The sequence below is a fragment of the Lepidochelys olivacea genome (genome assembly GCF_965140295.1).
Source record: "Lepidochelys olivacea isolate rLepOli2 genome assembly, chromosome: 2".
Lineage (NCBI taxonomy): Eukaryota > Metazoa > Chordata > Testudines > Cheloniidae > Lepidochelys > Lepidochelys olivacea.
Window position 1 is genome coordinate 155,392,812 of NC_140412.1, and position 23,480 is coordinate 155,416,291.

A 23,480-nucleotide genomic window follows, 5' to 3' on the forward strand; every position below is an offset into this window, starting at 1 on the left:
CAGGCCTTTGGGTAAAGGGAGTGGGAGCAAGGACTCAGATTCTTTCGCTAGCCCATTTCACAGGGTAGTGTATAAGCCAGGAAAGTTCCTCACAATAGCAGGATCATTCCCTCACTTACACTTGAACTGTGTGCAGAGTTTGCCCTCACCCTGCAGCGCAAGGACACCAAAATAAGACAGCTCTAACAGTGCAAAAGTGAGTGGCAATCACTTTGTGGAAGCTGGCAACTCCCAGACAGCTACTGGTGGGGGATGCAGTGATGCAAGTGTGCCAGGCATTAATTACCTCCTGCTATAAAGGAATGTGATTCTGAGCAACGTGCGGGAAATAGTGGATAGCTTTGCTGCAATGAGATTTCCTAACTGTGGTGAGCCAATGAATGTCACGCATATCCCAATTTTGGCCACAGACCATCTTGTGACGGAGTACATCAACAGAAAAGGCTACTTCTCTGTGGTATCACAGGTGCTGGTGGATTACCAGGGTCATTTCACTGACATCAGTGTGGTAGTCAGGGAAGGTGCATGACACATGCATCTTCAGGAACAGTGGCTTGTATAGAAAGCTGTATGCAGGGACTTTCTTTCCAGACCAGAAGCGGAAATGCCCATAGTGATCCTTGGGGACCCACCTACCCCTTACTTCCGTGGCTCATGACACCATACACCAAAAACCTTGACAGCAGCAAGGAGCACTTCAACAACAGGCTCAGCAGGTGCAGAATGACCACACAATGTGCATTTAGAAGATTAAAGGGTCGCTGGCACTGCCTTTTTGGCAGGTTAGACCTCAGTGAGGAAAATATTCCCTTGGTCATAGCAGCCTGCTGTGCTCTGCATAACATTTGTGAGTAAAGGAGGAAAAGTTTCCCAAGGGGTGGATCATTTAGGTGGATAGCCTGGTAGCTGATTTTGAGCAGCCAAACACCAGGGCTACTAGAGGGGCTGAACAGGATGCTATATAAAGCAGCATTTTGATAATGAGCCCCAGTAATTAGTCTTTCTGTAATGAACTGAGCCAGGTATTCTTTACTTGCCACCTTGGATAGCCCCTGTAATAATTCCTGCCTGAGCGTTAACTGTAGCCTGCAAATATGCCGATTGCAACTGTGTATGAATTTCTGTTCCATCTACATCTGTAGATCACAAATAATCACTGTCTTTGTAAGACAATTTTTTTATTAAACAGCAATACACAGATGAACATTTCTTACAAGGGACACAAGGATCTCACAGCTGCATGTCAGTCCAGTTGTCATTATGGAAAATGTCCCTAGGGATGGAGTGAAAGGAAGTTACCCTACTGAGGGTAACTGATGATCCAAGGATACATCTCCTGCAAGTGTGTGGCTTCAGATCGGGTCCATATGCTGCTTGCCCGGGTGCTGCTTTGGTTACTCCAGAAGTAATTGCCGATTGGCACGGCAAAGTTTCCTACAATGGGGAAGAAAGAAAACAGCTCTGAGAAGGAACCTTTGGCAGATGATTTCAGACTATTTGCAAGAAAGTTTCCTAGAAATTTCTATGGAGAATTCCTGGGAGATCTTGGTGTGCATTAACAAACTTTTCCGCTGGGCCCCCACTGCATAGCTGCACAGGGGAATGCGAAGCAGATGCAAAAAGTACCTAGTGTTGTTAATGTAGATCCCTTGTCCCACGTGCACCATGTAACAAAATCAAGGATACCACTACCTCATGTAGCCATGTAGTATCAAAGCATAATGAGTACTTAATGGAGCTCCCCTCTCCTGCTTCTGGAATGCCAGAGATGGACTGCTGGGACTGGCTAGACCACTCCAGAGTCAAAGTGAGATCCTGGCTTGCCATGCCGCCGGCTGAGCCTGTCACCTGTCCCACATCCTCTTCCAACTCGACCTCATTGTCCACCACTTTGTCCTTGAGATTGACTCTGCTGTCCATTGCCTTCAGTTCCCCTGAAGTATCCATGGGGCTTTTGGTAGTGGAGGTGGGGTCATCACTGAGGATGGCATGCAGCTCCTTGTAGAAGTGGCATGTTTTTGGCATCGTACCAGAGTGATGGTTGCCTTCTCTTGCCTTCTGGTACGCCTCCTCAGCTCTGTGATCTTAGCATGGCTCTGCTGCGTGTCCCTTTCATGTCCCTTCTCATCCATGCCATGAGCAATCTGCTTGTAGGTTCAAAGTTCCTATAGTTGGATAGGCACTGCGACTGCACATCCTCCTCTCCCCACACCCAATAGACCCAGCAACTCCGGTATACTCTATGCGGAAGCCTATTTGCTGCAGAAAGCCAGCATGGTCAACTGAGAAGATGTGATGTGAGCTGTCCACACTGAGCAAGCAGGAAGTGGAATTTCAAAAATTCCCAGGACTTTAAGAGGGTAGGAGGACCTATCTGTGTACCTGGATGCAGAGCAGAGGAGTAGAAACTGATTAACAGAGTGGTCATGATGGGCATTGTGGGACACCTCTTGGAGGCGACATAAACAAACACAGTGTCTACACTGGCACTGTGTCACTCTAACTTTGTTGCAGAAAGCTCTATGCCGCTCGCCAAAGTGGTTTTATTTTGTTGGTGTAACACGGGGTAGGCAACCTATGGCACGTGTGCCAAAGGCGGAACATGAGCAGATTTTCAGTGGCATTCGCCCTGCCCGGGTCCTCGCCACCGGTCTGGGGGGGCTCTGTATTTAATTTTAAATGAAGCTTCTTAAACATTTTAAAAACCTTATTTACTTTACATACACCAATAGTCTAGTTATATATTATAGACGTATAGAAAGAGACCTCCTAAAAACGTTAAAAATGTATTACTGGCATGTGAAACCTTAAATTAGAGTGAATAAATGAAGACTTGGCACACGACTTCTGAAAGGTTACCAACCCCTGGTGTAGCAAAAGAGTTATATCAATCGGAGGAGCATTGTAGTGTGTACACCTTCACTGTTTTGTCGACAAAACCTGACTTTTGTCGACAAAACTGTATAATGTAGACAAGGCCTTAATCTTAAAGATATGATATTGCTAAGGTAAAAAAGAAGTGGGAAAGCAACAACTACAGCAACGATAATTACAATAATGACAAAACCCCAAACATTTTATACATCATAACAAAGAAAAACTGGCATCGTAAAATCATTTAAAAATAAAGATTTTGTGCCAAAAATATCTTATTTATTTAGAATTCAGAACCAAAGGCAAACTGTAATCTAATAAAAGCCCAATGAATGCCAACAAAACTAACAAACAGTTTCCAAACCATATTCATATATTTTTGATCAGCTGCAGACATAGCAAACATAAAACCATATAAAAACCCAGCACCAGTACTGAAACAATATTTTAGCTGGAGTGCACTGTAACCGCTATCAGTGGTTTCCCAAGGAATTGAAATTAGGGGGCGTGTTTGAATTTACGGTGGGGGGTGTCAGGGCTGATGAGGGGTGAGACTGTGAGGGTGAAGGTGGGCTGTATGGCACCATAGTAAAAACTGAAAAATGTTTTCTGACCATTTTATTAGATTTAACTCATGTTTTAAAATCATCACACAAATTAAAGTTGGCTACTCAAGCCTTCTATGAAGCACTACATCTACATCCTTCTTGGTTTCTTGTTATAATTTTGCACAACTCAGTTAATTAACTTCTTGAATGCAATGCGGTCATCTCTGGTGGCTTCTCGTGTGTCTGGTACTTCCATTCCTTCAATTGATATGCTCATTAGTTCATTCATATGATCAGGCAGAAGGCGACTTTTTTCAGAACACAAAATTCTATTCAATGATGAAAAAGAACGCTCAACTGTAGCTGTTGTGACTGGGAGTAGCAAGAGATGAATTCCTACTTCTTTCATCCCAGGAAACATAGCACAAAGATTGGGTTGAGCCACTAGTGATGATAAAAAATAAGTTGAAGTCAAATCTTCATTCATTCGTTGTATGATATTCCACTCTGTGTTCAAATTCTCTATTCTGTCCTGATCCCACGGCAGCCCCATTGCTGGTAGTGCCTCACTCCACTCAACTGTCTGTGTTTTATAGGACAGGCATCTGTAAAAGCTACATAGAGGTTGAGTAGAATCTAGAAGTCGCTGTTGTAGATTTTTAAGAATCAAGTCTATGTACTTTTTCAGTTGTCTTAAACACTTCTTGTCCTCTTCACTTAAGGATTCAATATAAATGCCTTCATTAGTCAACTTCCGGACTGAAGTCTTTGCTTCTTCCAGTACTTTTTCAATGGACAGCTCTCTGATTGATCCAAATGTAGCTTCTATTGCTGGACAAAGATCTACTACTGTTGTAGCAGATGCCTGGATGGCATTGTTTAATGGCCCGAGAGAGAATGGCAATAGTCTTCTCTGAACATAGTAGCAAAAGTAATCCACCAGCCTCACTACTTAGATCCATCCCATCTTGGTAGATACTTTCCAAAGCCAGTAATAATGGCTGGAGTAATTTTAAGACAACAGCCAAGGCTCGCTCATGAGAAAGCCAGAGGGTTTTCCCAGGTTGGACTAATATGAACTTCAGTCCCAGTGTATCTTCTATATTTTCCAAGCTATTCAGTCTTTTTGGACTCTTGCTGAAAAAAGAATATAATGAAGACATTAAATTTATAGCATTTGAAATGTCTTTTGAAGATTCTGCAGCTCCTACTAATGCTAGTTGGAGCAGATGGCCTCTGCAGCGTGTACAGGAGAGACTAAGGTTACACTTTTCTCTGAGCAAAGCTTGTGCTCCACCATGTCTTCCAGAGAAGTTTGCAGCTCCATCAAATGCACAAGCAGCCATCTGTTTGGGGTCCAATTGACCAGCATTTAACTCTTCTAAGATGTGGGTTGTCACAGAGGCAGCTGATGTGTCTTCTATAACTTGAACATCTAGAAATGCATTTACTGGCCTACCACTGACATCAAGATAACGTACACAATAACTTAATACTGATGCCCATTTGCATCGGTGCATTCATCAGCCATGTATGCAATTTTTTAAATCCTATTTTAAACATGCGCCATGTGGGGTGCTTTTCATCTGCCGCCTGGTTTGTGGGCATGTGGGGTTCGCATTTTCAAAGTTTTCTCTACAGCCACTGGGTCTAGAAGAGCCCGGCCTGCGAACAGGAAAGCTGAGGTGCTCCTCACCGGGAGCAGGACCTTTAACAGAAACACCAGAGACACGCCGGATGAGCGTTGCTGAATCCCGCCCGCGGCCCCAGGAAATGCCCCTGACTCTCGGTAACCCTCAACGGCCCCACGGCTCCCCGCGTCCCGCTGCTGCCCGGGGCCGCCCACAGGCGGGGCGGTGTGGCGGGCGCCCAGCCCAGCCCAGCCCAGCCCCGCCCCCGGCGGAGGGCGAGGAGCAGAATCCGATTCCCGCCGCAGGGGGAGTCCGGTCCGGAGTTTCCACCCCCCATCCCCAGACCCGACCCCCTCACGCAGCGCGCAGGGGCCGAGGCGCATGCGCCCTGCAGTTCTCTCGCGGCGGCGGGCCGAAGAGCCGCAGCCGGGGCGCGGGGTGAGTGCCGGGGACGCGGCGGCAGATACGGCGCTCGGGGCCGGCGGAGGAAGCGCCTAGGCGGGATGCGGCCTGCTCTCCCCGCCCCCCGCTTGCGCTTCCAACGGGGGGAGCCGCCCCGGCCGGTCCCGTCTCCGCGGGGGCGGGGCGGGCTCGCCTGCTGCTGCCGCGCGCGGAGCTCGGAGTCGCGGGCCCGGCGGTTGGGACCGCGCCCGACCGGGCCGAGAACAGCCCGGGGCTGGCTCCGCGGGTGGCTGGCCCGGCTTGGCCCGGACCCCGGAGCGGGGGTCGGCCCCGGCGGCTCCGCGGCAGCGATTAGGGAGCGGAGGAGGCTGCTGCTGCTGCGGGGCCTGCAGCTAGGCGGGAAGCGGCGATGAGCCCCGGGGACCCGGCCGGGGCGGGGGGGCTGTCTCGCGCTCCCCTCTCACTTGGCCTGTAGTCAGCGGTGCCTGCAGCGCGGCCGGGGGGGGGGGGGGCGCTGACAGTTTAAATGTTGATGCTGCGGGTGGAAATGTGTCAGAGGAGAGAGCTGATCCTAGGAAGTTCTGCACAATTCGCAGTGAGTGAGAGCTCCTGTTGGTGCCACTTCGATGGCTTTTAAGAAAATACCACCACTTTCTTTGCTCAGAGCGGGGTGGGGATGGCAATCCATATTGCTCATAGTGTGGCCTTGCAGCGGCAGGAAAATGGGGGACCACTCCCCATCTCCTGTGTTTGCATTGTCTGCTAGTGTGATGGGTCCTCGGAGTACAACCTTGAGTTGGGATTGCTATGCCCCCTTAACTCTCCATCCTGGGCTGTCTCTCATGATGCTTGACTAATCACAGTAGCAAACCTCTCCAGGTGCTGTTAACACTTAGCCACCAGGATGCGAGATACACCCAGATAAGTTAAATGAATGCTGTGCAAGCCACTCATGAGCTATACAGAGGGAAACACCAGCAAATCTCCCCCTCCCCGATTGTGCAGCCCAGAAATGTACTGTCTAACATTGCTCAGGACCTTCTCAGTAATTAATTCACGACTTCATCAAAGGATAATGGACATGCACCAGCTAATGTAATGCCAGCAAATTCCGCAACCACTTTAGACAAACTCACTGGTAAGGATAAAACATTGAAATAAGTTTATCAACTGCAGAAAGATAAATTTTAAGTGATTATAAGTGGTAGGCATATAGAACAAAGATGGTTACAAAAGAAATAAAAGCAAAATTGCAGTCTAAATTCTAAACTTTATCAGACGAAGCAAGAGTTGAATCAAACAGCTTTTCTCACCCCCGCTGGATGTTGTAGTCAGATTCTTAATACACAGGCTGAATTTCCTTTGAAGCCTGGGACCAGTCTCCTTAGTTTGAAGACTTTCTTTCCAGCGTTCTTGTTGCTGGTCGGTACCTCATGATGGTTGCTTAATGCCTGTTTGGGTATGGCTCACCTCCTTTGTTGTCATTGACAGGCTAGCAGTGGGTATCTCCCAAACTCACAACATATTTGAATAACAAGATATAGCAAAATCTGATAACTTCATACACAATAATGATATACATAGGGTGGATTTGATTTAAATCAAATTGATCTAAATCATGATTTAAATCACTAATCAGGAAGACTTGATTTAATCCTGGATTTCTACGTAAAAGTGCATTCTTGGTGGTGGTTATAACCTTAATACATGGTCTTCACAACTCAGAGATAGATATAGACTTCATTTTTAGAAGGTATACGCTATATATTTTTAAAGTGATTTATTTTGAAAACTTTTCAGATTAGTTTTACAGCTATATCAGAAAATGAATGATTGTTTGGTTATTTCATTTAACAAAGGTAATTGAAACAGATATTTTTGAAGTTATTGGGAGGTGAACTATTCCAATTCAATAGATTAATCATTAATATTTGGAGGATTTTCTTGCCACGCTGTTTTAGGAGGAGAACATCACCAGACAGACATTTAAATTGTTTTATTTAACTAAAACAGCAGCGTTATGTATTCTGGATTTTTTTCTTCAACAGCAAACACATAATATTTTAACAAAACAAGCATATGAATTTTTGAACTTAGTTAAACATTCAAGTTTCTTAAAATCATGTTTGTTTTTGTTAAAATTGTTTTTGAATTTGAGTTAAATAAAAATTGAGTTAAATGAATTTTCTTTAAAGTAAAACAAAAATTAAATCGACTATGTCAGCCAGGTCAACATGAGAAACTTAAAATATTGGCTTCTGCAGCTAACTCAGTTGTCTTCACCTTCATTTTCCTGTTTGTTCATAATCTGGAAAAGAAAAAGAAGCTTTCCTGCTTTTTCAGGTCCCAAACCACTTCTCAATTTAGAATGAATTAGTCCAGAGGAAGAAAATATTCTTTCTATATCAGCAGAAGAAGCTACTGCTGTTAAAAGTGAGATTATCACTTCAACGGTCTCTGAATCCAAGTGCTTAAGTGACTTTTATCAGTTCACTGGTGTGACTTCCTTTAAAACATCAGCAAACCTATGTTTCTTGAATGGTTCACCCTTAGCTCTGAAGTTTATTATAGTTGGCATTATGGAGGGATGATTGCTGGATGTCCATGTCATAGCCAACTCCTCTTCTTCAGCAGTTAAGATTTGACCCTGGTACTAAGTATTGAGAATATTTGCAAGAAAACAAGCTGGAGATAGTGCTTGTCCCATTCGTTTTTTTAATGCTTGTAATTTAACTTTCATTGCATATTTCTCTTTTTAAGATCTCACTCAGTTCCTTCCAAATTTCAACAGCATTAGCAATAAAACAGCTATTTCCCTACATTTTGTTCCAGGCTACAGAAATGGGCTTCAGGGTACTCAGCATGTGTTCAACATTTCTCTTAAACCCAATATTGAGAACTTTGGCTGTCTATTTTTTCACGATTTTGTTCAGAAACTGTCATCAGATTAGGCCAGTTTTTGATATAGTGCTCAAAACCGTCCACTACCGAGTTCCATCACACGTCTTGTGGGAGAGTTAGCTTGGTTCCTCCCACTTTTTTCAGAGCAGCTGCTACAAAGTGGGAAGTATTTTGCAATTTCAACAGTGTTATTTCTGGAAGGCAGTGTATCAAATGGGACTCTCTTCACTCCTAAATAATTTCTTCTCCTTTTGGATACATTTGCAGTGTTGTCTGTGACCAAGCTGCGTACCAGACGTTTGAGGGTTTTTTTTCACAGTTTGTTATAGCTTTTACTGTTACTTCTTGTAAGTATTCTGCTGTGTGTGCATTTCCTGATGTATCAATTGTTTCTGTAAGGAAGACATTCCCTTCTTCTGTTGTCACACAAGCACATACAACAGGATCATTGTGGACATTGCTCCACTCATCAAGACTCAGGTTAACAATTTTACCCTCTAGATCTTTTGCACACTGCTCAATTTCTCTTTCATAAACTTTATCCAGCAATTTGCCTACGGCATCTGCTCTGTTGTGTGGACTGTATCCTGGCCTGAACCATGTTAATGAAGCGTGGGTTCTCAGTCATATGGAAAGGAGAGTTTGTTGCATAAACAAACCAGGCAATTTTTTTTATCCATTATCTCTTTTTGTAATCTGCTGGTTCTTATCAGAAATTTATCTAGGGTTGTTTCTGGATTATGGAGGTTTTTTTTTCTTTTTGCTACAGGTGCTACTGTGGCGATGTGACATACATGATGTGATTGAAACACTGTCATTGGCAGATAACTCTGAAACTATAGAAAATGATGGTGATCTTGAAGGTGGATAGTCTTCAGAATCCTGTATGTTGAGGATGGATTCTCCTAAACAAAATAAGTCAATGCAGTTATTTAATTATTATTACCATACTGCTCATTTAGTATTATTCATTGCATTCACTGACACTCAGTACTACTTTAAAGGTGAAGTTGTAAAAGGAAGGCCTGCCTATTTCAGCTATTTATTTTTGATCACAACTTCATCTAAAATGATAATACCATAGAGTAAAAACTATATGTTTTGCTCAAACATGTGAATTCAAGAACAGTTCAGAAGGAAGAAAGGCAGTCCTTAAGAAAGAAGTATGAAATAAAAAAGTTTACCAACCTGAAGATCCTGCATGTTCAAACATGTTCCTTTCATCATATTCAATGCAGCTTCCTCTTGAGAAGGAACACTTCTCATGATGTTGTTTCATTCGGGCAATCAGGCCTTGCATTTCTTTGTTGCACTGTTTGCATTTTGCATGCATGTTTGTTTTACTCACAGGTAGAGGAATTTTACTGAAATATTCCCAAACTAGGGTTTTCCCTTCTAGTGAGAGAATGGTATGGTAGATCTTAAATCAATGAAAGCTACACTCAGAAAGACCTCAAGACTTCTGGAATATGCTGCTCAAACAGTTTCACTTGTGTTTCTGCTGCCTGTCCCTCTCTTCTCACATTTATCTCCAGACTTCTTCTCCTTGTCCAGATTTATTCCGCCCCTAACAATCTTCTATTCACTGAACTTTTTGAAACTTTGCACTTTTAGAGAGAGGTAAGGGATTGACTCTGTGTACACAAATTTCTAGAGAGACAATAGGGTTGAGGTCTGTTATTTCTCACCTTTATATGTTATTTATTTATTTTAAAACATTTTTGCTGTTAACAAGCAGGTTATCTCTGGAGACACAAATCCACAGTTTAAGAACTGCAAAATTAAGCATCTCTGATGATATCTTCTAGACTGAGCACTGAGTCCCATTGGGTAGATAGAAAGATTAACCTAAATAATCTATACAGAAGCCCCTGGAACCCCATACGATTGGGTCCCTAATCCATGAACTATTGGAACTCATTTACAAAACTTTTCGTAAACATTACATGAATATATTGTCTGATACTATAGAATTAGAATTTATAATTCCTATTCCATAATGAGATATCTTTGAGCTATATTGTATCTTAATTAAAACTGTTTTAGATAGGTTTTTTCCTCAAAAACCATTTTATCAAAAAAATCCAATTTAAATAAATTTTTTTAAAAAAAAAAACAACAAGTATTGATTTTTTTCCACCCTGATACATAGTTTGACAGAACAATGACAAGGCATGGTTTATATGAAATATAACCATATACAAATGATGAATATGGGGTTAAAGTGTGCTACTTTGAGGTACAGTACATCACACCCAGCTTCTTGGAGAAGGTAGCTGAGGTGGCTCAGGCCCTTCTTGTCTTCCCAGGTGTCCGTAGTGGTAGGGACAGCAGTGGTTGGGATAGTAACTGACAATAATATGACCTGGTGTGCTCTGGTAGTGGATCTGGGTATGTGTGCAGCATTTTGGAGCAAGCCTCCCAGTCTAGGATGATATACTTGGGTTAGTGGGATTCATAGTTGTGCTCTAAAAATAGCTGTATAGACAACACTGTGAAGTTGTGGCTCAGGCTGGAACTCTGGCTCTGAAGACCATCCCCTGCCCTAGGCTTCAGAGCCATAACCACAATTTCACAGTGAAGTCTTTTCAGCTATTTTTGGAATAATAGTGTTAGCCCCGCTAGCCCAAGTCTGTTGACCCAAGCTGGGAGACTTACTCCAAAATGCTCTGTAGACATACGGAGGCCAGGTAGCTTCCTTACTGGTTGTAAAGGCTGTTGCTCTGCTTTCTGCTGGAGTCTGTTTGCACAATCTGGCAACTAATCTGAGTTGGTTAAATATGGTTCAGATTTTCAGGCTTTTCTTCACAACTGTATGAACTAGAAACATTTTTTTAAAATGTAATCTTAGATTCTGATATCATGTGTCTCTGGAAGCTGGGAACCTAAACACATGGCTGTAATATCTGTGCCTCAATCTGGCTCTGTCCATACATGTATCTGAAAAGGTAAAACCTGAGAAGTGTGGCAGAGCATATGATTATAGTTTAGATGTGTGTATATTATGCCTGGTGGGTAGGGCTTGGGAGAGTGCCTCTCCCACCCCCCTCCCCCCAATTTGAGGCCTGCTCTTAATGAAACACTGATGTTCTCAAAACACAGTAATTAGCCTGGAAATTCAAAGCTAAACTTCCAGGTTGCTGAAAAGAAAACACCCAAAACCCAAACATTTAAAATATGCATATACCCAGCTACTATAACAGAGGTGGGCAAACTATGGCCCGCGGGACCCTCCTGCCCAGCCCCTGAGCTCCTAGCCTGGGAGGCTAGCCCACGGCCCCTCCCTTGCTGTTCCCCCTCCCCCGCAGCCTCAGGTCACTGCACCGCTGGTACAATTCTCTGGGCAGCAGGGCTGCGAGCTCCTGGGGCAGCAGGGCTGCAGAGCCAAGCCTGAGCAGTGCTCTGTGCTGCCCGGTGGTGTGGCTGTAGCACCGCCAGCCACTGGTGCTCCAGGCAGCGCGGTAAGGGAAGCAGGGAGTGGGGGTGTTGGATAGAGGGCAGGGTAGTTTGGGGGTGTGGTCAGGGGGTGTGGATAAGGGTCCAGGCGGTCAGAGGGCAGGAAACGGGTTGAATAGGGGCAGGGGTCCTGGGGGGGCAGTCAGGAATGAGAGGAGGGGTTGGTTGGGGTGGGGATTCTGGGGGTGGTCAGGGGACAGGGAGCAGGGGGGGTGGATGGGGCAGGGGTCCTGGGGGGGCCATTAGGGAACGGGGGGGTTGGTTGGGGCATGCCTTGCAGCCTCCCCTAACTGGCCCTCCATATGATTTCCGAAACGCAATGCAGCCCTCAGGCCAAAAAGTGTCGTCGTCGTCCGTCCCCCCCCCCCCCCCCCAGTACTATAACATGTTGACAGGTTAAACCAGAATTCTCGTGTCTTGCATCCAACTAAAGTAATACTTCATAAATATTTTTGTAGCTTTCCTAGTCCTTTTCATCTCTTTTAAATCTCAAACATGGACACCGAACCTGAGGTAAAGAAAGAGAAGAAGCAGCATCAGCATCCTTTCTACTGCAATGTGAGTACTTCATATTATTAAGGGCCTTTGACAAAGTATAATTTTATCCATTGTTGAAGGGTTTGAGAGTAGGAACAAAATCAAAGAGTGTGGGGAAACCATTGAAAACTAGCTAGCTTTAAAATGGCTTAGCATCTGTCTGGTGATTTGCCCAACTATTGCCCAGGTTCTGGAACTCCTCCTCCTCCCTTTTATTTTATTTATTTTAATCACCCCTATCAAATTTCTAGCTGGTGCCAATACAAGGTCTTCCTGTGCAGATACTTGACTCTTTTTCTCTCTATTAAAATGATAATCCAACTCTACTAGACCAGCTATTTCTGGCTATAGATGCTGTGCATTATCTTTTTTCAGGTACAATATTTTTTTGATTCTCAAGGTCAGAAGAGAGAAAAATGTTTTAAATAATGAAATAGCCTCCACAGATATTCCATTCTTTAAATTGCCACATGGGTCTGGAATGCAATCAGTTAACACCTAACTGTAGAGTCTTCCTTTGATTTGTGTGCACTGCTGCATAGAAGCTGTCCATACCCAAATATCATTAGCTAATAGTTAAGGCTGAGAGTGCTAGTCATGCATTTCATGTGTGTCTGTGGGTAAGGGGAAAATTATGGAAGTAGTCAGTGCTGTTACTCTTAACTGTCTTCATTGATGCACACCCATAAACTGGAAGTTAAGAGCATTTTGAGTGTTGTATAGATCTAGCTTGGTCTTGCGATGATGCCCTGGATAAAAAAACAACCCAGGATATGTCTACACTGCAGTTGCAGATGGGATTGCTGCTCATGTATGCCTACCCAAGCTGCAAGCTTTCGTCTGCTTACCACAGATCAAAATAGACATGAAGCTGCTGTAGTGCTGAGCTTCAGTGTGGCTGTATAAGGGCACCTGGAGTCCTGGGTTTGTAATCATGTTTCTAGCCCATGCTGAAGCCATTGCTATTTTTAGGCATGCTAGGTAGATTAAAGCTAGAGCAAGTATGTCTACCTGAGCTGCAACTGCACCTCCAATTACAGTACAGTAGAATCTTGGGAATGGAGGTTGTTTGTAACTCCGAAATGTTCATAACTCTGAACTAAACGTTATGGTTGGTCTTTCAGAAGTTTACAACTGAACATTGACTTAATTCAGCTTTGAAACTTTGCTATGCAGAAGAAAAATGCTGCTTTTAATCATCTTAATTTAAATGAAACAAAAACAGTTTCCTTATCTCGTAAAATCTTTTTTAAAACTTTCCCTTTATTTGTTAGTAGTTTACATTTAACACAGCACTGTACAGTTTTTGTTTTTGGGTCTCTGCTGCTTGATTGCGTACTTCCAGTTCCAAATGAGATGTGTGGTTGACTGGTCAATTCGTAACTCTGCTGAACTTTGAGGTTCTACTGTATAGACGTATCCTAAGAGACAACCTTATCCATCCATAACACACACTTTCATCTCACCAGGGACCAAAACTATAATTCTTTGTGCATATTCATATAGTAGTTGATCCAATTCTGTCCTTTACAGCAGTAAGAAGTCCACATAAAGACATACTTACTGTGATGGGACCCCCGGGGTACAACCTGGAACAGTGGGACCACTGTGCCCCCTTAACTCTCCAGCCCGGGCTGTCTCTCATGATGCTTTGCTAGTGACAAGCAGCAAACCTCTCCAGATGCTATGATCATTCAGTTAACAACATGCAAGGGACACACCCAGCTAAGTTGCATGAATACTCTAAGACACACATGAACCATATATGGAGAATCACTAGCAAATCTCCCCAGCCTTGCACCCCAGAAATGGACTGTCTTACACTACACAAGACCTTCTCTTGAACAATGTAAGCTCATTAATTAGTTCACTGCTTCGTCAAAGGATAGTGGACATGCACCAGCCTTTGTAATCTGAGCAGATTCCCCAAGCATTTTAGACAAACTCACTGGTAAGGATAAAATATTAAAGTAAGTTTCTTAAGTACAGAAAGATAAATTTTAAGTGATTATAAGTAGTAGTTACCTAAGAAAATAACAAGTAAACATGCATTCTAAATCCTAAACTTTCAGACTAAGCAAGATTTGAATCAAATAGCTTTTCTCGCCCCATTGCATATTGAATGCAGGTTCCAGTTCTTAATATGCAGCTGAATTTCCTTCTCTGCCTGGGACCAGTCTCCTCAGTTCAAAGTTTTTATCTTCCCAGCGTTCTCGTTGTCTTCAGCATAGGTGGGGAAAGAGAGAGGTGGTCTCATGAAGTCCCACCTTGGGGGGTGGGATAGCTCAGTGGTTTGAGCATTGGCCTGCTAAACCCAGGGTTGTCAGTTCAATCCTTGAGGGGGCCGTTTAGTTGATCTGGGGCAAAAAATGGGGATTGGTCCTGCTTTGAGCAGGGGGTTGGACTAGATGATCTCCTGAGGTCCCTTCCAACCCTGATATTCTGTGATTCTATGATGCCTTCTTTTATACTCTCAATTCATGTCCCAAGGAAGATACTGGCCCAGACATGTCCTGGTGGGCCTTGCTGAGTTATAGTCATAGTCAATCCCCATTGTGTGGTGCTTGCTCAAATGTCTCATATAGAATTGTAAATTTCTTGTTTACAATTCCCCTGCTGTTCAATGGCTTGTGATGGTCACTTAACACCCATTTGTGTATGGGTCACCTCCTTTGGTGCCTCTGGAGAGCTAGCTCTGGGCGTCTTCCAGACACATAGCATACTTCAGTGTCAACCATATAGCAGAATATTATAATTCCATATACAGTGATTATATGCATATTTTGACAGAACAATGAATTTCAGCATGTGACCTTTCATATGATACCTTGCAAGGCATGCTTTATATGAAATATCACAATGATATTCAAATGATGAATATGGGAGTTACAGGGTGCTACTTTGAGATACAGTGCATCGCACACATTCTTAATTGGACAGTCAGGATAGAGAAGACCATCCATGTGTCTGTCCATTTTAGGATTTGGAAGGTGCCTCTCACAGTGTTTTCCAAGTGCTGATGTATTTAACATGCCGCCAACATACAAATATCAGGAAATGCAGAGCTAGTGTATATCTACGTGCATAAACTTCCTAATCCTAGACCATTCTCCAAATTTAAGAATTCTGGTTACATATACTGCAGACTGTTTAAAGTCCTTAAAACAGTTTTAAATGCTTAGTGCCCTCCCCTTCCCCCCAGAAAATATAGTTTGAAATGGATATAAACCGTCATGCATCAGGGCATATGTCCGCCTCTAACTGATGGAAGTTAGAAAGGAATTTTCCTTATGAATGGGTTACTCCATAATACCAGTTGTAGTGTTTCTTGAAAGGTCTGTTGGGTAGGACAGTAGAGTGGGAGTCAGGAGACCTGAGTAGTATTCTCAGTTCTGTCACTGAACTGTTTTCCAGTCCCATCTTTTGTCTGTCCTGTCTGTTTTAGATTGTAAGCTCTTTGTAACATAGCCTGCGATCTTCTTAAAGCCCATATTCATAAAAAGAGCAGAGAGGAGTGATGGTGATGAGGTTATAGAATTTTGCGGGGGAGGGGGGGAGGCTAGGAGGAGCCTGGGGCTATTGTGGCACAGTAGAGGGGATTTGGGATGAGGTATATATGGGGAATATAGGAGAGAGATGATCAGGGGGGGTGACATGAAGGGATGGGGATAGATGGAAGTCATAAGGTACATGAGGAAAGGAGGCAGCAAGAATCTGTTGTATTCATGTGGAGTGGGAGTGAGAAAGGGGACATGGAAGCTGGGCACACAAGACTGACCCAGGACTTGAGGAAGGGGATGAGGCAGAATGTGTGGTGGCTGGTGGATTTGTGGATGAGGGTAGAAGGGAGGTGCAGCAGAAATGAATTGCAAAGTAGCTGAAGTGCTTTGGATGACAGAAAGTAATAAAGGAATTGTGGCAGAATGTGAGAAATAGTGGTTGTGTGGCAGAGGCTGTGGTGGACGCCAGGTGAGTGGGAGGGAAAAGAGACTGGCTTTGGCAAAGGGGTTAGGCAAGTAGAGGGGCAGTGAAGGTGAGGGGAAGTAAGAACAGAGAGAGAGGGAAGCTTAATAAACAGAAGTCAGTATCAGTGTTGAGAGGCATCAGGATGTTGTGAGTATGAAGCACATTTAGCAAGGGCAGCAGAAGTATTCAGGGCATTAGGCAGATGGTGGGGATGTTAGGCAGAGCATCAGAGAGAAACTCTTTTGTCTGTGCATTGTGAGGACTCTCCAGTAGAGGGAAGTATTATCTCTGGGGGTAGATGATCATTGGTTCTACCTATAAAAGTCAGCATGATAGCCCAACTTCCTACTCTGGCTGCAAGTATGGGCTTTGCTGGGTGGGGAAAAGGCTCTTCTTTTGAAGGGCCACGCTCCCAGAAGGATTTCACAGGACAGCGGACCCTCCTTGGCAGGCCCCTGGAGAAGGAAGATGGGTGATGTGCCAAACCAGCCAACTATCCTCCAGAAGACTATACAGAGAAGTGGGGGGAAATGGTCTCCATTCCCCAGCCCCAGAGTATTTAAATTGGAATGTTGGATGAGACAACATGGGGGAATTGTTGAACACGGAATGGGGCAGCTGGGTGTTGTGTGAGTTTGGAGGGGAGAGTTTCTTGGTTAGGAAGGGACATGTGTAAAACAGGAGGTAGTCGTGCAGGGAGTATGCATTCTACACTCCCCCAGAAGCAAAGCACCTGCTAAGTGGAGATCTTGTTTCTTTACATTTAATCTCTTCAGATTTGAACACACGTGAGGCCTTTGCATAGTGGGGGCTATTTTGCTTAGAAGGGAAGCAGGGTTAAGGCAGGGAGTATGGGGAAACAGATATGTTGGAGGGAGACATCTACCCCCTCTCTCCTGAGGAACCTCATTTAGTAGGCTCACTGGTGCGTGACAAATGTACCTTGGCTTTTGAACCTGACTACCTTACTGAGGTTTGTGTGTACATTGGGAGGAACTGGGATGTTTAGGGGAGTTGTCGGGGAGGAGTGGAGGCTCCTGGATATCTTCATTCACACATGTACACCACCTCTGATTAATCTCATTTGGCTCATCTTTCCACAAATGAGCCTACATACATTTGTCAGGGTCTGATGCATCTACTGAAGTTTGTTGGGTGGAAGAGAGAACTGGTGTGTTTAATTGTTGCTACTGAGGAGAGCATGGATGTTGGATGTGAGGGAGCTGGCTGTTTTCAGGCACAAAGAGGAGCTGAGTTGCTGAGGGAACTTGGGTGGAACCAGGTTATTTGGGGAGGCATAGAGGGAGTGGTTGGCATGCAGGGGGTGTGGAGCGTTTCTTGCTTCTTGTGAATGTGGATGCCTGTCAAACCTCATTAGACTTGTTAGTCTCTGACAAATGTATGCAAGCTCATTGGGGACTGAGGGGAGCTTATGGAGACTTGTTGGGGATGAGGGAGGATGGAGGCACAGGGAGTCATAAGGGATATGGAAAGTCTGGCAGTGTGAGGTTGGAGGTACAGGGTGCTAGGGCACATGGAAGGGATAAGAAAGGTATTTACAGACCATGAAATGTATGTAGAGTGAATGCCTTAAGCAGATGGTGTCCTCAGCGTTTCAGTACCCTGCTCATTCCCTGCCCAATGTGAGTATACAAACCTTAGGAGGTCTACATTTGCTTAAAGGACTCACTCACCCTGGGTACCTTTCAAGGGCTGTATGGGGGAAAACATTCCTTTCAGACCATTTCATTTTATATCAATTGCTTTCTCTTCAGTTTTATAGTCCCTTCAATGAAGCGTTGATGTGAATCATACTTCTTGAACAACAGGAGAAAAGAGACACAACAGTTCCTGGTCAAAGTTCTCAAATTTCTTTAGAGCTTGGGTTTTGTATCCTTTATTCTGATCTTTTTGAAGATCACCTTTCCATACCTCTTTTAATGAGTTTGAGAGAGATGGCCTACCCTCAGTTGAATGTATTTGAAAGGTTTGGGCCAACCTGAAACCATCTTATGCTATGGAGAGGGACTTTTAAATGAAAGACAGTACTTTGATCCTCCTCTTTGGAACCCAGTGAATAGAGTGGGTTTTTGGGGTTTTTTTTTTTGGTTTTTTTTTTGTAATAGCAGTTTTCTTTTTTATTTACGTACATCTGTTGTGTCAGATTTACTCCTGAGCCATAAGTTTTTGTTTCTTCAGCTTCTTTTGAGAGATCTTTTTCTTCTAAGCAACTTCCTCTTCTGGCTTTGGAGCAATCTGCTCCTTCTCAGTGAGGATCATCTCAATATGACCCGGGGAGCTCATGTCGGGGTTGATATGACCATAACCTCTGTAGGTATGCCTGCACATTTTGTGGGCCTTGTTGACCTGGATGTGCTCAATTACCAGAGAATCCACATCCTGCTGTTCAGTCTGGGTTTAGAGGAGTTTTGTTTCAGCAGAAATCAATTTGTACAACCTCAGGGGTATAACTGGAGTTTAATAAACAGGGAGATTTTGATTAGTTTGAAATATGAATGATATTTTTCAGAATTATAGTATTTTTTCTGTTTGCTTGCATAATACTATAGAAATAATTATGAATCTTCTTTTTAACCTAGATTTGCAAAATCTCATGTGCTTCTGCATTAAACTTGCAGACTCATTTTCTTGGATTCAAACACAAGACGGTAAGATTAGGGTTTTGTGTGTGTCAGATTTTGTAGATAGTTACATTAAACGATGATGTGTAGGATTGTAATCACTATTTTCTTTTTAAAGTAATGTTCTAAAATGTGTAAAATTAGCAAAGCATCTAAATTTTTGTTTAGAATTTTCTTGCATTACTGTTTTTGTCATGTACAGTAAAGCAGAACTTTTTTGTATAGCAATGATGTTTAAAAAGGTTCATGTTGATCTAGCTGTGTCTTGCTGTCTGGATTAGTGAGAGCAAAGGGGGATTTAAACATTGCAACACTCAGTGTTACAGTGCCTATTTCCTAGGTACCCAACCAGTGGAATACACAGCCTCAAGTTAGGGGCTTAACACTCCCTTTACAAAGCACGGGAGCCTTGGCATCTAAGAAGGGTATTCTCAGTGCCACCAAAGCTAGCCAGGAGCATGAAATGCAGATGAAAAAGGGCAGGATTTAGGGCCCAGATTCACATTGGTACTTAGGCACCTAACTCCGATTGATCTGGGCCTTAGCTGTCTATCTCCATTTGGAAAAAGAACAGGAGTACTTGTGGCACCTTAGAGACTAACAAATTTATTTGAACATAAGCTTTCGTGGGCTACAGCCCACTTCATCGGATGCATGCAGTGGAAAATACAGTAGGACGATTTTATATACACAGAGAACATGAAGCAATGGGTGTTACCATGCACACTACAACGAGAGTGATAAGTTAAGGTGAGCTATTACCAGCAGGAGAGGAAAACTGCTATGGGTACCCGCATGGCCCCACAGCATGCCAACATTTTTATGGCTGACTTAGAACAACTCTTCCTCAGCTCTTGTCCCCTAATGCCCCTACTCTAGTTGCGCTACATTGATGACCTCTTCATCATCTGGACCCATGGAAAAGAAGGCCTTGAGAAATTCCACCATGATTTTAACAATTTCTATCAACCTCAGGCTGGACCAGTCCACACAAGAGATCCACTTCCTGGACATGACAGTGCTAATAAGCGATGGTCACATAAACACCATCCTATACCAGAAACCTGCTGACTGCTATTCTTATGTACATGCCTCCAGCTTTCATCCAGAACACACCAAATAATCCATTGTCTATAGCCAAGCTCTACAATACAACTGCATTTGCTCCAACCCCTCAGAGAGAGACAAACACCTACAAGATCTCTATCAAGCATTCTTACAACTACAATGCCCGCCTGTTAAAGTGAAGAAAGAGATTGACAGAGCCAGAAGAGTACCCAGAAGTCACCTACTACAGGACAGGCCCAACAAAGAAAATAACAGAATGTCACTAGTCGTCAACTTCAACCCCCAACTAAAACCTCTCCAGCTCATCATCAAGGATCTACAACCTATCCTGAAGGACGACCCATCACTCTCACAGATCTTGGGAGACAGGCCAGTCCTTGCTTACAGACAGCCCCCCAATCTGAAGCAGATACTCACCAGCAACCACACACCGCACAACAAAACCACTAACCCAGGAACCTATCCTTGCAACAAAGCCGTTGCCAACTGTGCCCACATATCTATTCAGGGGACACCATCATAGGGCCTAATCACATCAGCCACACTATCAGAGGCTCTTTCACCTGCATATCTACCAATGTGATATATGCCATCATGTGCCAGCAATGCCCCTCTGCCACGTACATAGGTCAGACTGGACAATCTCTACGTAAAAGAATAAATGGACACAAATCAGATGTCAAGAATTATAAAATTCAAAAACCAGTCGGAGAACACTTCAATCTCTCTGGTCACTCGATTACAGACCTAAAAGTGGCAATATTACAACAAAAAAACTTCAAAAACAGACTCCAACGAGAGACTGCTGAATTGGAATTAATTTACAAACTGGACACCATTAACTTAGGCTTGAATAAAGACTAGGAGTGGATGTGTCATTACACAAAGTAAAACTATTTCCCCATGTTTATTTTTCCCCTCTACTGTTCCTCACACATTCTTGTCAACTGCTGGAAATGGCCCACCTTGATTATCACTACAAAAGGATTTTTTTCTCTCCTGCTGGTAATAGCTCACCTTAACTGTTCACTCTCGTTATAGTGTGCATGGTAACACCCATTATTTCATGTTCTCTGTATATATAAAATCGTTCTACTGTATTTTCCACTGAATGCATCCAATGAAGTGGGCTGTAGCCCACGAAAGCTTATGGTCAAATAAATTTGTTAGTCTCTAAGGTGCCACAAGTCCTCCAGTTCTTTCTGCAGATACAGACTAACGTGGCTGCTACTCTGAAACCTATCTCCATTTAAGATTCTCAGCTATTAACTCTTCCCTGAAGTTAGTCACCTAAGACAGGTCAGTCCTTTCTTGGGGGACGGGGGGGAGAGAGAGAGACCTACCCACCCATTAGAGTCTATTGGCTAGGGCACTCATCTTTTCAGGTCCTGTAGGGGGGAACACCTAGTTTGGGAATCCTGTCAGGGCTTAGGTATGAGCAAGGGATGGCATCTGGACTTAAACGGCTTTGTGCATACCCATTGGCAGAAACTTAGGTATTTAAGTTGGCACGTGCAGCTTTAGGCAGCAGCTGAGCTATGGTTTTGTGAATGCCATTATTACCTAAATATTGGATTTTGGTGCCCAAGTTCCCTTTATAAATCTAGCCCAAAATATGTTTCAGAGCTTCATGCTCTAATCAGCAAGGGGCATGAGGCAAGATCAAATACAGATGCAGATACTAATTAATCTGAATAATGAGGCTAATATAATAGGAAAAAGTGGATTGATTTAAATCAGAACAATGTAAATAATTGACTTTTACTAATGATTTAAATCAGCAAGCAGGAACCATTGATTTAAAAATCAATTTTAATTATGTTTTGCAATTGTACTTCTTCACTATTTTCCTAAAGAAAGTTTATTGTAATTGATTGCTAACCCCTGAAATGTTGATTTGCAGCTAAATATAGCCTTTACCCTAAACTCAGTGCTTCTCTTGGCGAACCAAGAGGATACACTCTCTAAATAAATATAATTGCTTAAAAATGTGTATATAGAGTCTTTAACTGTTACATTTATGTTTGAAAATGGTGATTTATGCATTTCTGATTTACTAGATAATGATTAATTTATACTTGTAATTGGTGTCAAGCTCTGTTTGGGTGAAAGTGCAAGTTTAATTAAAAAGGCACAAAACCAGCATTTTTAAAAATTAAATTATCTTAAATGTACTGGATACATAAGAAAAATTATTTAAAAGTTTATCAAAACGTGTTTTGCATTTTAAACTAATTGTTTTAATAAACAAAAGCGGTATTATCTGTAGTTAGTGATTTGAACTGACCGTTTCTGGGCTGTGTGTCCTCCAAAATTTTGGAACTTGTACATCTCATCCTCTCACACCTAGTTTTTATTCATAGATTGGGAGTGGAAAACAAGCTCCGCTGCTTTTTGAATTCCCAAATGGTTTCTTAACTGTGACTGAACTAGTCATTGGACTGAACTAATAGAATAAACTGAAATGAAGAAAATATTCTCTCTCTAACTGCAGAAGAGGCTCCTGCTCTTAAAAGCTTTCTTAGCATTGCAACAAACTCTGGTTCTAGGTGCTCAGCTAGTGACTTCCAGTAGTTCAGTGATCTGGATTTCTTTAGAACTTGGTAGCAAATATATATTGCTTAATATTATTTTTGTATTTAATTTCAATGATCGTAATAGATTTAAGTCTAGGCCTTAACCTAGGTTGTCTGTTTTAAATAGGTTCATTTTTTAAACCTGTATTTAATTTAAATTTAAAAAAATACAATGTTTATGATTTTAAAAAATTGATTCTTATTCACCCTGACATCCATTGATCCATTCATTGGAGAAAAATTTTTTGAATAATCATCTTTTGTGTAATCCTTAATCTAATTAGTTTATTATATAAATAGTGACTGTCCATCTCTTTGGTAATGTAAAATTTCTAAGAAATTAAACCATTAAATTGGTTTTTCTCTCATCAATTTAGGTTGAAGAAGCTCTAAAAGCCCATGGCATTGGTAAGTGCTAAAGTATAACTTTTTGCTTTGGTTAGATGTCTTTTATAAACATCCATACAAAACTGAAAGTGACCTTTTTAAGAACTTTAATTTTAGGTCCAATCCTGCAGAAGTCAGTGTAACTAATTGTGTTAGCAAGGGGTGTACAGGATTGGGCACTAGAATTGTAACATTTTGGGATTAATCATAGGAGGACCTGGTCTACACTAGAGAAATAGCTAGAAGAGGTTTGAATTCATTACTTGTGGAGGGTTAACTATTAAACCAAATGATAGCTATTTAATTGTCAACTTCAATTATTCCACTGCTAATTATTTTAACAGAAAAATAGTGTGGTTGTATTTCATAAAGTTCAGAGGTGGAAAAGACTTAAGTCATTTTACACACCTTTGGCCCTAAAGTTGTACAGTTTGATACAGTGTATTTTCCATTGCTTTTTTCCAGTCTAAATTTAAATGTTCAATTTAATTT

The 23,480-nt window shown here is 42.6% G+C and overlaps 1 protein-coding gene across 2 annotated transcripts in view; it reads left to right on the forward strand.

The window, feature by feature from the left end:
* Positions 1 to 5,405: 5,405 nt before the first annotated feature.
* Positions 5,406 to 23,480, forward strand: part of LOC311516505 (uncharacterized protein) — a 67,253-nt gene continuing 49,178 nt past the window's right edge. Inside the window, exons 1-4 of one of the 2 annotated variants that reach the window (XM_084620641.1) lie at positions 5,406 to 5,491; positions 12,271 to 12,370; positions 18,916 to 18,984; positions 22,979 to 23,009. In XM_084620641.1, the coding sequence (XP_084476767.1) occupies positions 12,308 to 12,370; positions 18,916 to 18,984; positions 22,979 to 23,009 (163 nt within the window). In that variant the 5' untranslated portion in view covers positions 5,406 to 5,491; positions 12,271 to 12,307. Of the gene's footprint in view, positions 5,492 to 6,451; positions 6,594 to 12,270; positions 12,371 to 18,915; positions 18,985 to 22,978; positions 23,010 to 23,480 lie in introns of those variants that run through there. The other variant, XM_084620642.1, reaches the window with a different exon arrangement.